This window comes from Sinocyclocheilus grahami, unplaced genomic scaffold (assembly GCF_001515645.1).
Source record: "Sinocyclocheilus grahami isolate Dianchi unplaced genomic scaffold, SAMN03320097.WGS_v1.1 scaffold787.1, whole genome shotgun sequence".
Lineage (NCBI taxonomy): Eukaryota > Metazoa > Chordata > Actinopteri > Cypriniformes > Cyprinidae > Sinocyclocheilus > Sinocyclocheilus grahami.
This window is the reverse complement of record NW_015505966.1, coordinates 853,380-869,539: the sequence shown is the minus strand read 5'-3', so window position 1 is coordinate 869,539 and position 16,160 is coordinate 853,380. Positions and strand designations below refer to the sequence as shown.

Here is a 16,160-nt window from a genome sequence, read left to right as displayed (position 1 = left end):
ATGTGCATCACATTTTTGAATATGGCTCATTCAGTTAGAGTTTACAGTCTAAAGCGTTTTTTTAAATAAGATGGCAAATAGCCACAAGATGCCATGCATCACTGGGCTTTTACCAAGGCTGAGTGTTTTTAGCATGAAAACAATGTTAAAAGCAATATAGTAAAAAAAAGTCCCAACAGAAATATGACAAAAGACACGAAAGTTTGATAAATAATTCATTTTATTCATATTAATCATAACTAATTCTTCTGCTAAGTTGTATAATTTATTTACCTTATGGTGCAATGATGTGAAGTACTGGTGCATTGATATGAATGCTGCCACATCATACTGTATTATATTTATTTTATGGGTCAAACTTGGCTCATCCAAGTTGATCGAATAAGGATTTGATTAATGCACGAACTAACGTGTCATGAGTGTGTTTATGATTTGATCTCAATGGTGATTTGAGGATTGGTGGGTCATTGTTTTGTTAGGTCAGTGTTATGAATGGTAGTTCTTTGATATGTGTGATATTTGCTTTTATGCGACAGGTGCTTGTTCTCTAAAGGGCCTGAGAGTAAAAGTGTTCAGACAGGAGTCCAAAACCCAGTGGCTGTCTGGAGTCATCACACATCACGACCAGAACAACAGAACTGTAGCTGTCATGACTGACCAGGTGAGGCCACATACACACACATATATATCAGGCTGTGTATAGTAAGTTAATGTAAAAATGTGTTTTACATGAAGGATTTTTTTAATATTCAAAAGGTTCGGGAGATTGTGAATGTAGATCCGTCGCTGGTTCAGATGATGTTGCTAGATGATATCACCCACTCCTTGCTGATGGGAGACAACTCAAAACGCAAACCACATATCACCAAGATCAACAGGATTTTTCTTGTGAGTACTGTATGTTGCGAGTATGTGTGCACATACTAATTTCACAACAAAATTGTCCCCAAAAGTATGGCGAATATGAAAAAACCTTTCTTTGGAGATATTTTTGGGGCATGTCTTCATTGGAAAAAAAAAAGTTTTCAGTTAGGGTAGGATGCACAAAAAAGTTTTAAAGTTTCAGTATTTATAATTAGCTTTAGTACTAACTTATAGGGGTAGAAGTTTATGACATGTCCTCAGTTAGATAAAGTAAATGTTTGATTGTGTCTTCATTACCTCTTTTACCTTTTAAATCTGCTTGCAGGGCACAGGAAGCATATCAAACAACACTACAACAAATGACCAGGTAGAGTCTTTAAAATATTTCCAAATGCATAACAGCAGTGTACATATCCATCCCCTAGTTACAAAACACACTCTGTCTCTCTGCTGAAGGTGTGCAGCTCCAGGCCAGTGCAGCAGCACTCTGAGATGACCACACAGAACTGCAGCATGGAAGAGGATGAAAAAGAAGGCATGAGGGTCGAAAAGAGGAGTGATGAGGGAAGAGGTGAGCTGTAGCCATGGATAATGATAATGATGATATTAGGAGCTCCACCTGTGTTAAATTACATTTAGCTGGATTCTGATTTATGGCATTAGCTTGATACGAAGTGCTGAGTTTTTCAAAGTGTCAATGAGAATATTACATGTACAGTAGCTGTGTAACTTTTTCTAAATCAGTATTATTGATCTGTTATTTTCTTAGATTCTTCCAAATCTAAAAACAGCAATGGTGAGAGAAAAAGGAGGAAAGAAGATGAGGAAAAATATGACAAGCAGAGAAATAGATGTGGGTTAAAGAGGTTGAAAGCAGGCAGTGTGTCCGACCTGTCAGAGAACAGCGATTCCGAAAATTCCAGCTGCAGAGTGCAGGATTCATCCTTGGATTCAGGATCAAAGAGACAGTCGAAACAGCGTTACACTTCAAAGAGGCCATTGGACTGTGAGGTTCACCCCTCCCATAGAGGCGGGGAACCTTCCCCCAAACAATTAGGAGAGAATGAGACTCAGAAAATGGGAAAAACTTCTCCATCCAATTCCCCTAGTGCATCCTGCAACGGAGCACTCAGGAGCACAGATGCACTGGAGTCTGTTGCTCTTGTTAGTGGTGGGAAATCAGAAGAGAAAGGTGATGCAGTAATGACAGAAATAGAGGACAGGAGTGAGGGGGCGTCTCGGGAGGACTCAGAGGCTGTGTCTGCGCTTCTGGCTTCCCAAGAGAGTGAGCAGCTGGTCTCCATGGAAACCACATGCGTGCTGGTACACGCATCACCTCTGGAGTGTGAAGAAGCAGAGGGTGAGCACGAGTTGTCAACGAATGATCCAGAGGTCAGAGGGTCAGAGTTCACCCACGCAGAGTCTAGGGGGTCAGAGTTTAAGCATTCAGAGGTCAGGAGGTCAGAATTTCCCCATTCTGAGGCCATTACCTCCAGCAGTGACACTGCAGTCCCAGTAGAAGAGGAGCCTAGAGGAGCACCACCTCGTTCTCCAGTCGTACCTTGCAACAAAAAGGAGGATGTGGATTCTAAACGGAGTTGTTCGCCAGCAACTGTTAATGCAGAATATGGACCTGTAATCTCCTTGGAAGCTACCCACAAGCCTAGTGTGCACACCAGTCCTTGCTCCTCTCCTGAGATCATTTCTAAACCTGAGACTCTACGGGAGATGTCCAGGGAGAAGCAGAATGCATCTCTAGAGGTGGGCCTGTTGAAGGACGGAGCTCCTCTGACTAAATCTGTGGACAGAACTCTTAGCAGCCTTAAAATGGCACCCAATCCCAAAGTGACGTGCTCCACAACTCCAGTCCTGATTCAGACCCCTTCTCCAACCCCAAACCGATCCAGAACCCCAACACATTCTCCTCCCCGTACGCCTAATCGCACTCCTACTCCTGATAAGTCCACCAAAAGTCCCCTCATTGTGGACAGGAAGGAGCCCTTCACTATCTACAGAGACCCTGCATTAATCAGGACGGAGCTTGAGGCCCACCCCACCTACATTCAGCCCCCTCACACTCCCCCAAACCCCAAACAACACCTTAAGACGCCTTTTCCCTCCTCCAGCTCTCCCAGCCTTACGCCTGTTTCCTCCCACAGCAAGCTACTTAGTTCCTCTCCTCACCCTGCACACCTCTCACCCATTCCTCTCCACTCCCAGCCTCCCCTCTGTTCCCTGAGCACACCCCACTCAACCATCCCTCATCCGCACCTCCTCCCGTCCCTCCTGCCTGCGCTGTCCACGTCTGCCACACTCTTGACTGGACATCCTCGTATCAGAGCCCTGGGACTTCCCCACCATCCTTTAGCCCTTCCAGGGAACCCGTCTCTCCTGGGCCAGACCTCTGGTGCAGCTTCTCTGGCACCTCTTGGACTCTATCCCCTCCTGTGGCCTCCTTTCCCCAACGGAGTCCATAGCTACCCTGGACTTGGCCTGCAAGCATCCAAATGGACACATCCAGATGGTGCTGGCATCTCTGACAGCAGCATGAGGAGTGTAAGTGGCCTCACACACTTCTAGCATGCACATTCATACAGATTCTGGAGTCAGTTAAGATTAGGGATGGGTACCGAAACCCGCTATTTAATCGGTCCCGGGGCTAAATTATGAAAGACCAGAGTACCGAGCCTGTGGCTGTTTTATTAAGCTAATTTTTTTTTTTTTTTTCGATTTTGGCTTCTAAGGATTATACAGAAGAAGACATGAGGTAAAGCTATTAAAAAGTAGCTGCGTTTCGTATTGCGCAACTTTTTACCCTTCACTGCGCATTCGTTCCTCCCTAAAACCCAAACTTAACGTCAGAATCAGCTCAATCGGTGATTGTTGTAGGATGCCATCTTTACTGTTGCTAAATTGCGGGACATGCTTGATAATACAATTTTGAAAGCACAATCCGCACGAGACGCTGTTCCTTAGGTTGAAATGTGTACGCTCCAAAACGGACAAACAAATTACACTTTGAGCTTCGGGCGCATGTCCAAACGATCAAATACACACAAAAATATGTCAAAATGGCCAGCTAAGGAGAGTATTTACTTAAACATAGTTTATGTCTTAAGTGGAGGAGAACAGTTGGGAGAAAATCCGATGTGTGTCAATATATTGTCTTAAAGTGACAGACTGGTGCTTTTGGGCCATCAAAATGCAAATCTGCTCTTAATCTGAATAACGTTATAGCTTTAATAAGCATTAATCTATCAATACATACACTGAAAACTATGCAGTGTTCATTTACATTTGATTACTTTTAGATTTCTTTTGTAGACTGTTACTTACCTGAACAGTAATGTTAGTAGAACTTCATGGAAAAATGACAGCACTGTTTATTTCATTTCATTTGTATATTTGTTTTATTGTATTTGTCAGTTTGTTTTACTTTGTCATCTTATCTTATGTATAAAACACTAAAAATGCCTGCACACTGGTGCATTTACAAATTGATGTTTTATATTCCTTTCATTAAATATTTATTTTACATTTCAGAATATAAAGCAATGTTAATTCAGCTCTTTGAGTCAAAATAGATTGTAATCACTGCAACAAGTTGTACTGGTAGCACATGCTTTGTGTTATTCATGGTGTTGTTGTGTATACAGATGATGATATTTGTGTAGTTGTTATGGTACTTAATATGAGATCATAGCTAAACCTCTGATTGTCAGGGAGACGTCTAGACGAAGCAGAGCATATCCCCTGAGGTGTGCATACTGGAAGAGAGATCCCCTTCTGCTAATTCTGCTATAGACATAATGGGTATTATCCTGGCTCCTCTGGATTTTATAAGGATGTCATGCAAGTCAATGATGGTTGTGTACTATTGTCTGGTTTAGTTTTTAAGCCGAGATAAAGCATCAAGAGGCAGGTTATGGTATCATGAACATATATTGCAGTGGGTTGTTTGAATTGTGACAGGCTGAATAGAGATGGACAGGAGACTAGGGAACAAGAAAATGAAAAAGAAAGCTACAGCAAGTGGTGAAAAGAATGATGAACTGAAAAAAATTCATCCAGGCAGCAGACCCCCTCCCCCCTCCTTCTCTGTTTTATTATTCATGTGATATCAGGGCATCCTTGAGTCGTCTATAAGCCACTATTCGTCTTTACTTGTACTATGGAAATAAAGAAGATTGTGTTTCTCAATGTGTGTGAGAGTGTACGCTCAAATAGTTCTCTTATGTAGGAAGGGATTGACTTGCGTCCTTGCACATTGTGTTTCATTTTATTTATTTATTTTTATCTCCCTAAGCTTTGATGTCCTTTGTTAGATAGAGATTCATCTCTATATCAAACCAAAACAGGTCCTATAAATTTGTGTGAAACTATGTTTGTCTGTGTGGTAACAGAACACCCCAAGCCCTTGGATTTCTCAGCCCACCCCTGTTAGTAATGCAGATGGTCAAGGGTTGCAACCCCCACTGCCCATCCGACCCTCCAGTGCGGACCCTCAGAGAGTGTGTAGGAGCACTCAGCATTGCACACCCTCCTCCAAAACCATAGAGTAAGTTTTCAGCTAACTCCTACACACACTTTTTCCACTTTATATAATTTTTGTTCCTTAAATAACACAACATTGTTGCTTTCTAATGGGTTGACAGATGCTGCTGGCTGTTATCCATTTCCTATAACATTTCCTATTCCCTTAACAGCATTACACTTTCATATCAGTTCACCACATACTTTACAAACTAGTAATGATGGTCCAAAATAAGACCTGACCATTAAATTATTAAAACTCCCATTACCAACCTCGGGTGTGCATTAATTGTATGCATTAATTTTGAATTAATTTCCTATGGTCCATGGTCAATTATATCTTACTCACCAGACATACTGACCTCTTCAGCAAGCTCTCTTCCACATTCATTCCTGCTGTTCTTGTTTCTAGAGAGCTGGATAGAAGAGCTGTCACTGAGAGCACACTCATCCACACTCACTTTAAGTCTGAACAGGAGCATCTCAGCACAGCAGTGGGCAAAAATGGGCAGACGTACTGTCCAGTCACCCTTGAGTCGTCCCCAAGTCGTACCAAACAGCCACTTGTTGTTTATGATCTCACAGGCGAGAGACCTAACCGCTACCAGGAAGAGAACCGCCGCATTCTTCTGGAGAGCAGTGAGGTGGCACCATTCACTGCTAAACTGGGCTCGGTTAGGGAACCAAGATACCCTAGAAACCCCACATCTGACCTTTCTACAAAGGAGAGGGAAAGAGAGATAGACAGAGAGAGAGATGTGCATGTATTCAGACACACTCTACCTCCCCGGCCACAGTCGGCCCATCCCACCCCAACCCTCACGCCAAGCAGCTACTATGCGTCTCTGTCTAACAGCGTGGAGAACAAACCTCCACAGCGCAGAGTGCCAGCCAACAAAGAACTCTATGAGAGGCTCAGTGCCAGCAACACAGTTGCCCCTATCTTAACTTCCTCCAGCTCACAGGTCTCAATGAGAGCCAGACCTCCGCCTCTTGTTAAACGCCACCATGAGAAAGAAGAAGGTCTGCTGGGAAAGATCACAGAGCAACTGGCTCATAAAGCATCTTCCTTGGAAGCAGTAGAGATAGCAGCTGTGGAGAGAAGGGGGACTGGCTCTTCTCTCATTTCTGTCTCCTCTTCTCCACGCAACGTGCCTTTACTCCACCGTGCCCCTATTTTTCACCCTCCGGCACCAACCAATGTGGTTTCAAAAGACTTTGGACATGGCAGATGGTCCCCGCCTACTCTCACACCTGTTCAGTCAATGAGCTTGCCAGGAAAAGGTCAGAAGCAACAGAGGCCACCCACCTTGTTGCCTGAACTCAAACATGTCACCTTAGACGGGAAAAGACCTGTGCCAGAGAAAACAACAATGCCATTGCAACCCTACGATACCCAATGGTGTGGAGTCATGTATGGCAGAGAGAAAGTGGGTGGTGGGCACACAACAAATGGAGGTGTAGTCAAACCACAGTCAGCCACTGCATCAGTCATTGTACGTCCAACAAACCACACACATACAACAATAAGTTACACAGTGTCTGACAGCTCAGTTTCCCAGATGCAGTCTGGCCAGATAAGACCATTGGAAAGTTTGTCCAACCCACACTCAAAGGAGGGCAGTGTTCAGCATAAGAGAGGTATCCTGTGGACCCCTCTGGATACTGTTCATCCCATCAACATGACAGCCCAAACGGGAGATCTCAGTACACCCATAAACATGACGACTAAACCTATTAACTCAGCTCAGCCAAGTCACCCCTTAATAAATGTGAATGTTGCACACTCTAGAATATGCCTAATCGCAGAATACTGCAAGAGGAGAGATAGTGGTGCTGTTCAACCGAAGATGGAGTCCTCTCCCACCTCTTTTTACACTTCTAGAGACTTCCCTCATCTGAAGAAACACAGAGCTGGACTAGCTACTGCTGAATCTAGACATAACATGCATACGATCCAGCCTCAACACACTACACATCCCTCAAATGCTATGAAACATATCTCTCACCTCTCAGATAGCAGGTGTAGGTCTTGCACTACGCTCACTACACCCCCTGTGTGTTCTGAACATGCTTCAGGAAGAGAAAAAGAGTCTGTATTCAACACTAGTTCTTCTGAATGTCTCCGACTAGCATCAGAGACTTCCAGCCCTGTGCCAACAACCAAACAAGGTTTGCTAACCAATGAGCAGGCACCTGCTTCGGCCATAACCAACCAGTCTCAATCCGGTCAGAACAACTACCATAAACTGAAAAAAGCCTGGCTGACCCGGCATTCTGAGCAAGACAAAGGCAGCACAGTCTCCCAAACAGTAGATGGCACTAAGACAGCTGTAACTTTGACCAGCACAAGCACTTCTATGCCAATCAAACAGAAAGTTAACGGACTGGTGGATAATGGGTTCAGTCAGGAGGATAAAGATTCCTCCCTAGACAGCAGAAAGTCCAAAATATTGAACAAGAAGACTGCTCAAGACAACAGGAAATCTAGTTTAGAGGATAGGAAGTCTAATAATAATGCTCTAAGTTTCAATTCAGAGGACAAAAAATCTGTCATGGCCGATGAGAAACCTGTCTTGGACAGAAACGGCAAGCTGGAGGGTAAGGAGTCCTTCGTGGAGGACAAGAAATCTATTGAAAAACAATCAACCTCGGTACATATGAAGCCTGAGAGGGAGAAACGAGGCAAGAAACGGCCATTAGAGTCCAGCGGTGACAGCGAGAGTGGAGGAGACTCCGGCAATGAAAGCGAGAGTGGTGGATCAGGACGGAAGTTTAAACGAGAGACTAAGTCCTCTTTTAAAATCAAGCAGAATGACCACCAGAAGAAGAAAGCAGAGGAGGAGGAGGAGGAAGAAGAGGAAAAGGCCAAATCCAATGGAACTTTGCAAAGTGCAAAAGATAAGCCTCAACAGAGACTCGCTAATAGCAGTGAGTTTTTCACCTTTTTAATATGATGTATGTTTAGACCCAAAGTAAATGTTATTAATTAGAACATCTTTGTCATTGGTATTAATGATGATAAACTCCCATTCATTTCTCCACAGAGAATGAGTGTCAATTATATTTTGAGTCAAATACAGTCATAGTCATATGTTTATATTGTTTTATATTGGCCTTTTTCACTTTTTTCTTTTCAACTTTTTTTAATACTACTTTTTTTATCAAATGTCATCGCAGACCTGGATGGTCTTTATAAAAGATTATTCTCCAATGTCTAGAAAATATGAATGGGAAAATACCTTTGCAGTATTCAGTGTTGTATCGTATAGCAGTTCTGTTTAAGCAAGCTGTTTAACTGGCTGAACATTTATGCATAGTGTGTGTTTTTGCCAAAAATGTAATTGAGTATCAGTTTCACCATGGCATTCAGAACCGAGAACGAAAGCCATGACAATGACTGACACTGAGATTACAAATGTGTACGCAGCTCAGATTTCTGTCTCAGATGGCATCCCTCACTCTGTGCTTAAAGATTGGAGGAAGGTTAGGAAGCTCAAGCAAACTAGAGAAGCGTTCTTACAAGACGACTCGTGTGCAGAGTTTGGGCCCAACGTGCAGAAGTGCAGAGAGTGTCGCTTGGATCGCTTACGTAAATCTCAGGAACCTGCCATCTCACCTGTCTTTTGCCGATTTTACTACTTCCGACGGTCAGTCTTTAATACTTTTGGTACTGTTCTTGGACATATGTGAACTCCCTGTGATGCATTTCATTTACGTTTTATTTGGTTCAATATCATTGGTGCAATATTTACTCAAGTCTCATGTACAAATACTGTGGAGTCCAACTTTAATGACATGCACTCAAGTTTGTTTAAAACATGACAATCATCCATGATTTGTGAATGTTTAATGGAAGTAAGAACATCTGAACTTTTGTCTTTTTAAAATCCAATCGCAGCATCAGTCAAACAGCACAGTTTATGCATACACTAATTCTTCCCATTCTCTCTTCAGTCTGTCGTACAGTAAAAACGGCGTTATCCGTGTGAATGGGTTTTCGGTGTCTGAGCAGACAGATGAGGAGGCGGTTACGGTGTGGACAGGCAGCTCAGAGGACGAGGAGGACAAGAAGAGGAGAAAGATGGACCTTGAGACATCAAAATCCGTCCTCGCATTCCTTGGAGACAAGTTCTGCCAGCTCGTAAAGACAGAGGACACTGCTTTCAGCTGGGTCAAGAAAGAGAGTATGTTTGTGTGGAATAACAAATACACAAAGTCTCTTATTCCTTGTCACTTTGACTTTTTCACCTTTCCCTGCTGTCTTCTTTCTCTTTACCTTTCTCCAGCTCAGATCATGTGGAAGCGAGCAGTGAGAGGTGTGAGGGAGATGTGTGATGCATGTGAGGCCACTCTCTTCAACATGCACTGGGCTTGTCACAAATGTGGCTTCGTAGTTTGCATGGACTGCTACAAAGCCAGAGACAATAAGAAAGCCAAAGGTCAGTTGCAAATACATCACAGATTTTCCTATGGATTTTAACCTAATTTACCTATGGGATGTGCTTTTCATTTCACCTCTCTGTAAAAAGCCAGCTTAGACCAACATGACTTTCCATTCTGGTCCAAGGTGGTTAACACTAGTTTAGTTTTGGTCTAGCACGTAAAAAAATTAGCTGGTATTGTTTGTCGACCAACATGGTCTTGCTAACAGGATTCGCATGATCATGGAAAATATGGAAAAATCAAGAAATTAAAAAATTGTGATTTTTCCGGATAAGAAAGGTGATGGAAATTGTTTTTAAAAAATATCTAAAATTAAAATCTAAATTGCTAAAATCTAATTTCTCTAGTCACTGTAATTTTTATTTTAAAATAGTATCATTCATAAATTTCTCTTTGTGAGTGCAATCTATATGAAATGTTTTTGAAATTCTTACCACAAAATAGTGGAAAACTCAAAAAAAAGTCAAAACTTCATTGATTAAAACGTGGTTGAAAACCGTTTTTCAGTTTTAATGGTTAAGCTAGTTAAACTAAAAAGCCATATGGGGACACCAGGATCCAAAACAGTATGCTGTTCTTTTCATGTCGACCAACATGGTCTTGCTAACAGGATTCGCATGATCATGGAAAATATGGAAAAATCAAGAAATTAAAAAATTGTGATTTTTCCGGATAAGAAAGGTGATGGAAATTGTTTTTAAAAAATATATAAAATTAAAATCTAAATTGCTAAAATCTAATTTCTCTAGTCACTGTAATTTTTATTTTAAAATAGTATCATTCATAAATTTCTCTTTGTGAGTGCAATCTATATGAAATGTTTTTGAAATTCTTACCACAAAATAGTGGAAAACTCAAGAAAAAGTCAAAACTTCATTGATTAAAACGTGGTTGAAAACCGTTTTTCAGTTTTAATGGTTAAGCTAGTTAAACTAAAAAGCCATATGGGGACACCAGGATCCAAAACAGTATGCTGTTCTTTTCGCAGAGAATGAGTGTCAATTATATTTTGAGTCAAATACAGTCATAGTCATATGTTTATATTGTTTTATATTGGCCTTTTTCACTTTTTTCTTTTCAACTTTTTTTAATACTACTTTTTTTATCAAATGTCATCGCAGACCTGGATGGTCTTTATAAAAGATTATTCTCCAATGCCTAGAAAATATGAATGGGAAAATACATTTGCAGTATTCAGTGTTGTATCGTATAGCAGTTCTGTTTAAGCAAGCTGTTTAACTGGCTGAACATTTATGCATAGTGTGTGTTTTTGCCAAAAATGTAATTGAGTATCAGTTTCACCATGGCATTCAGAACCGAGAACGAAAGCCATGACAATGACTGACACTGAGATTACAAATGTGTACGCAGCTCAGATTTCTGTCTCAGATGGCATCCCTCACTCTGTGCTTAAAGATTGGAGGAAGGTTAGGAAGCTCAAGCAAACTAGAGAAGCATTCTTACAAGACGACTCGTGTGCAGAGTTTGGGCCCAACGTGCAGAAGTGCAGAGAGTGTCGCTTGGATCGCTTACGTAAATCTCAGGAACCTGCCATCTCACCTGTCTTTTGCCGATTTTACTACTTCCGACGGTCAGTCTTTAATACTTTTGGTACTGTTCTTGGACATATGTGAACTCCCTGTGATGCATTTCATTTACGTTTTATTTGGTTCAATATCATTGGTGCAATATTTACTCAAGTCTCATGTACAAATACTGTGGAGTCCAACTTTAATGACATGCACTCAAGTTTGTTTAAAACATGACAATCATCCATGATTTGTGAATGTTTAATGGAAGTAAAAAAAGTCAAAACTTCATTGATTAAAACGTGGTTGAAAACCGTTTTTCAGTTTTAATGGTTAAGCTAGTTAAACTAAAAAGCCATATGGGGACACCAGGATCCAAAACAGTATGCTGTTCTTTTCGGCAGTTTTTTTTTTTTGGCTGTTTCTCTTTCCAACAATTTTGTATATTTTGTCATACAGATAAGGAACTGTATGTCTGGTTACGATGCGTGAAGAACCAGCCACATGACTTTAAGAACTTAATGCCTACTCAGATTGTCCCTGAAACAGGTAAGCATAGGTGTAGGTTTGTGTACTTATATGTATCTAAACATCACATCCTGTTTTCTGTCACCTTTGACTGCGTACCTATTAGTAAAATTGTGCATTGCCATCTTTTCGTAAGTATTGGCAGACATGCAGAGGTCTATGCACTCAGTGAGAGAAAAGTTTGGATTCCCATCCCATTGTTCCTGCACTGACAGCAAAACCCACAACCCAAGCATGGCCACTACCAATGGACTCTCACCAGTAAGATGCCAACTTGACATTATGCATTTGGCTTATTTATGTCCTGGCAAGTTCCTCATTGCATTTACATTTATGCATTTGGCGGACGCTTTTATCCAAAGTGACTTACACTGCATTCAAGGTATAACGTTTATTAGTAAATGAATTACCTGGGAATCAAACCCATATCTTTGGCATTGATAACGCAATGCTCTACTGCAGAGGTGTCCAAGACTGCTCCTGGAGGGCCACTGTCCAGCAGAGTTTTGCTCCAAACCTAATTAAACGCATCTGAGCTAATCAAGGTCTTCAGACTCACTAGAAACTTCCAGGCAAGTATGTTGAAGCTGGTTGGAGCTAAACTCTGCAGACGTTCGACCTCCAAGAGCAGGATTGGACATCCTCTGTTCTTCTGCTTGGGCTACAGGAATGTTTAGATGCATGTGAAGCTGTGTAGTTGAATGAATAACATTTTATGAAAGAGTGTTTGGTGTGACATCAGCTTTCAGACAGAGATCAGAGTGACTTGAAGAGCCGGCAGATCCCAGATCAGCAGAAGAACTCGCATGTCACAGTGAAAGCGCACACTGAGAAAAGAGGTAAGGAAGCACCTACACAAATACTCCAAACCAAACACATCATTCATCCATTCTGCTCTAGCATCTCTTCCATTTAAATATGAGTTTTTTGCTAACCAGTCATGTCCACAACAAGCAATGTGCAATAAGACACACTATTGGTTGCTTGTATTTTTTCAAAACATGAAGGCAGCCCTGCCCACCATGAAATCTCATTGGTCCAAAATATGTTCCTCCACATAGTGTATTAAACCTCAAATGTGTTCTGTGATTTTGTCACTTTGCTTTTGCCGCGGGTAACTTCCCGTTTTGCCTGATTTTGAGACAATTCTGGCAAATTTGGTGTACTTTCTGAATAAAATGCACTTGACATGTTGTTTCCTCTTATTTGTCTAGAAAAGGCAGGGTGTGATGGTATGGAAGCTCACAGTAGGAAGTCCACGAGCCCTGAACAAGGATCAACATTGCGTGACCTTTTGACCTCCACAGCTGGGAAATTACGTCTTGGGTCTACCGGAGGTGTCTTTGCACCAGTTTACAACTTATCCGAACAGGTTAGATATATACAGACTCATAAATACAAGAATATAAGATAATGATCGTAACACTTGTAACAAACTTTATTCATGCTTTATTCTTTAGGTAGCCCAAAATACTCGCGTACCCAACATCCTGGATGACATCATTGCTTCTGTAGTAGAAAATAAGATTCCCGTCACAAAGATGGCCGGGGTGGGGCTGAATCAGGATTCGCTGCCAGAGGGGGAGGTGGAGCAGCAGCCACAGGGGGTGATGCTTGATGAAAGCCCATTGGCTGATCCCCACACCGTAGTCCCTCACGATTGGCTAGGAAACCACCGGCTGCTTTGGCTCAAAGATCACCGTCACCAAGGCAACCAAAGACTGTTCAAAGAGAACTGGACACAAGAGCAGGTTTGTATTTTTCACGCTAGTGGAGTATTAACTATATCTCTATAGGTACAGAGTGAATGGGAAATTATACTGTCAAGGGAAGTTAAACTGAATTACAGTTTTAGTTTCTGTAAAAAAAAAATTTAAAATAGGATTGACATAGGATGAAACCTCTTGGGATTTAATTGCTTAAAAGTAACCATTGATTTTGGTTATTTGAAACAAAGACATTAGGAATGGCTTCTTGTATGAAAACATTTTATTTACAATTTAAATGTAAAAAGAAACTTCATATTGTATGATTCTGAAGCTGTAGTTGGTGCGATGTCTCTTTAGCCAGTGCTGGTGTCCGGATTGCACAAGAGTTTGAAGGCTAATCTGTGGAAGCCTGAGCAATTCAGCCGTGAGTTTTCCAGCCTTCATAGTGACCTCTACAATTGCAGAGATGGGAGCGTCACAAACTCCAAGGTCAAGGAGTTCTGGGATGGTTTTGAAGATGTGTCAAGTGAGTCCAGCATTTCTGTACTTATCATTCTATTCTAATTTGCTTAATATGATTTTGTTATTTGACTCTGTGCACTAAATTGTATTTGCATTGTTGTGTATGTAACCCACAGAGAGACCTAAATCTGATAAAGGGGAGTCAGTGGTGTACAGACTGAAAGACTGGCCATCAGGGGAGGAGTTTTTGGCCCTCATGCCTGCCAGGTACTGCTGCCCTTGGAATAATTTGAAGCATATGTTGTCTTTCAGACCTCACTAGAATTTGCATAGAATACCACTTTGTACTGCTAATGCTTCCTCGATTTGAATATACTTTCACCACTATTTGAATAAACCTCTTCTCAAGCTTGGAACTCAGGCATGCAGTAAAAGAGTGCAACAAGTTCCAGAAACAAAAACACATGAATTTCTCCATAGAGAAATAGATTTTTAATGTTAAATGACTGTCAGTCTTCAAATGAATGAAAAATGCAGGGTTGCTTTTTTATTTTGCACACAGGTCCATCAGATTCTACATTATTTCTTGATTTGAACAACAAAGAAATGGAATTAAAAAATAAAAATAAAAGAATTCACTGTAAACGAGTTCTCAAAAAATTGTATTTAAACCATCAAGTCACCTTAAATTACACAATTATAAAATAAACAGAATTGTACTCATTATAAGTAATAATAATACAATTAAAAATAATTTAAAAAATCACATTGCTTTAATAGCATATCTTGGTGTGTACTGATGATATTTTTGAGACAAAGGAATTTGATGATGTAATGCTTTCACTCACCTCAGATATCATGATGTGATGAAGTCTTTGCCGGTACCACAGTACACAGACCCCGAGGCTCATCTGAACCTGGCCTCACATCTGCCCTCCTTCTTCATTCGACCCGACCTTGGTCCTCGCCTCTGCTGCGCCCATGGTATTCTTTCTTTCCTGTACTCACTGACAGTGCTGTAGTGCTCTTTGTTATGCAATGGACCTTATGTTCCTGTGTTTGTTCAGGTGTAACAACATGTCCAGCACAAGACTTCGGGACCAGTAATCTACATGTTGAAATCTCAGACACCATGAGTATTCTGGTATATGTTGGGGTGGCCAAAGGAAACGGAGCCCCATCCAAAGCAGGTACATGGACAAAAACATGAGATTGTGCCACTGATTTTTTTCCTCTAAAATATTTATTTTGCCTTAGTAGGTTTGCATATACATTACATTATTTAACAGTACAATGAATTGCTTTGTAAGGGAGGTGGATCTGCATGCAAAAACATCTTGTATATGGATTTTAAAAATTGTATGACTAGTTGCACATCAGTGCAAAATCATTCCTTGACTTCTTATGAGATCATTGCTGCCATAATAATGCCTCTTTTAAAGTTATTTGAATGTTGATGAATGAAAATAAAAATGTTTTTGTTTACTAGGCTTGAGATTTGCCACTTGGGCTTAGAGCAGTATACTTGCGTCATTACAGTCTTGGAAATTGCTAAAATAAAACATTTATTGGTGTCCTTTAAAATGCCACCATAAAAACTTTTATGGAATATTGTGAGCAATAATTTGTGTGTAAGATTGCATTAATTTGGCTGTCAAACCCTTTGTAATAGGGGTATTAAAGCTCTTGGAAGGAGAAGTTCAGGATGAGAGCGTAAAGAAACGACTGAAAGACCCTAATGAGACGCCAGGTGCTCTGTGGCACATCTACATGAGTAAAGACCTACAAAAGATCCAGGAGTTTCTACAAAAGGTACTACACTACTTGATCATGTAAAGCTTATGAGCTTATTTACTTGCTAGTAAAGGATGAGTTGTCTGATATAACGCTGGTTCGGTATGGTGTGCCACAAGGCTCAGTCTTGGGCCCTTTGTTCTCCGTTTATGCTCCTAAAACCATCCATTAGCTTTCATTGCTTTGAAGACGACATAGCTTTATATTTCATCTAGATGAAATTAGTCCACTAAACATGTATTGCTGTTTTAATAGGCAACCCCCCCCCCCCCCCCCCACAAAAACAAAACAAATT

General features: G+C 41.0%; 1 protein-coding gene across 3 annotated transcripts in view; it reads left to right on the top strand.

Moving 5' to 3' along the window:
* The first annotated feature begins 540 nt into the window (after nucleotides 1-540).
* The window catches only part of LOC107561693 (probable JmjC domain-containing histone demethylation protein 2C), a 17,766-nt gene continuing 2,146 nt past the window's right edge, over nucleotides 541-16,160 (top strand). The window contains exons 1-20 of one of the 3 annotated variants that reach the window (XM_016246168.1): nucleotides 541-661; nucleotides 757-888; nucleotides 1,190-1,231; nucleotides 1,321-1,435; nucleotides 1,634-3,420; nucleotides 5,268-5,422; nucleotides 5,810-8,328; nucleotides 8,873-9,047; nucleotides 9,355-9,584; nucleotides 9,687-9,839; nucleotides 11,832-11,921; nucleotides 12,037-12,161; nucleotides 12,643-12,739; nucleotides 13,115-13,272; nucleotides 13,361-13,651; nucleotides 13,967-14,135; nucleotides 14,248-14,338; nucleotides 14,925-15,055; nucleotides 15,139-15,261; nucleotides 15,744-15,883. In XM_016246168.1, the coding sequence (XP_016101654.1) occupies nucleotides 650-661; nucleotides 757-888; nucleotides 1,190-1,231; nucleotides 1,321-1,435; nucleotides 1,634-3,420; nucleotides 5,268-5,422; nucleotides 5,810-8,328; nucleotides 8,873-9,047; nucleotides 9,355-9,584; nucleotides 9,687-9,839; nucleotides 11,832-11,921; nucleotides 12,037-12,161; nucleotides 12,643-12,739; nucleotides 13,115-13,272; nucleotides 13,361-13,651; nucleotides 13,967-14,135; nucleotides 14,248-14,338; nucleotides 14,925-15,055; nucleotides 15,139-15,261; nucleotides 15,744-15,883 (6,735 nt within the window). In that variant the 5' untranslated portion in view covers nucleotides 541-649. Of the gene's footprint in view, nucleotides 662-756; nucleotides 889-1,189; nucleotides 1,232-1,320; nucleotides 1,436-1,633; nucleotides 3,421-5,267; nucleotides 5,423-5,809; nucleotides 8,329-8,827; nucleotides 9,048-9,354; nucleotides 9,585-9,686; nucleotides 9,840-11,831; nucleotides 11,922-12,036; nucleotides 12,162-12,642; nucleotides 12,740-13,114; nucleotides 13,273-13,360; nucleotides 13,652-13,966; nucleotides 14,136-14,247; nucleotides 14,339-14,924; nucleotides 15,056-15,138; nucleotides 15,262-15,743; nucleotides 15,884-16,160 lie in introns of all 3 variants that reach the window. The other 2 variants (XM_016246167.1, XM_016246166.1) reach the window with 2 other exon arrangements.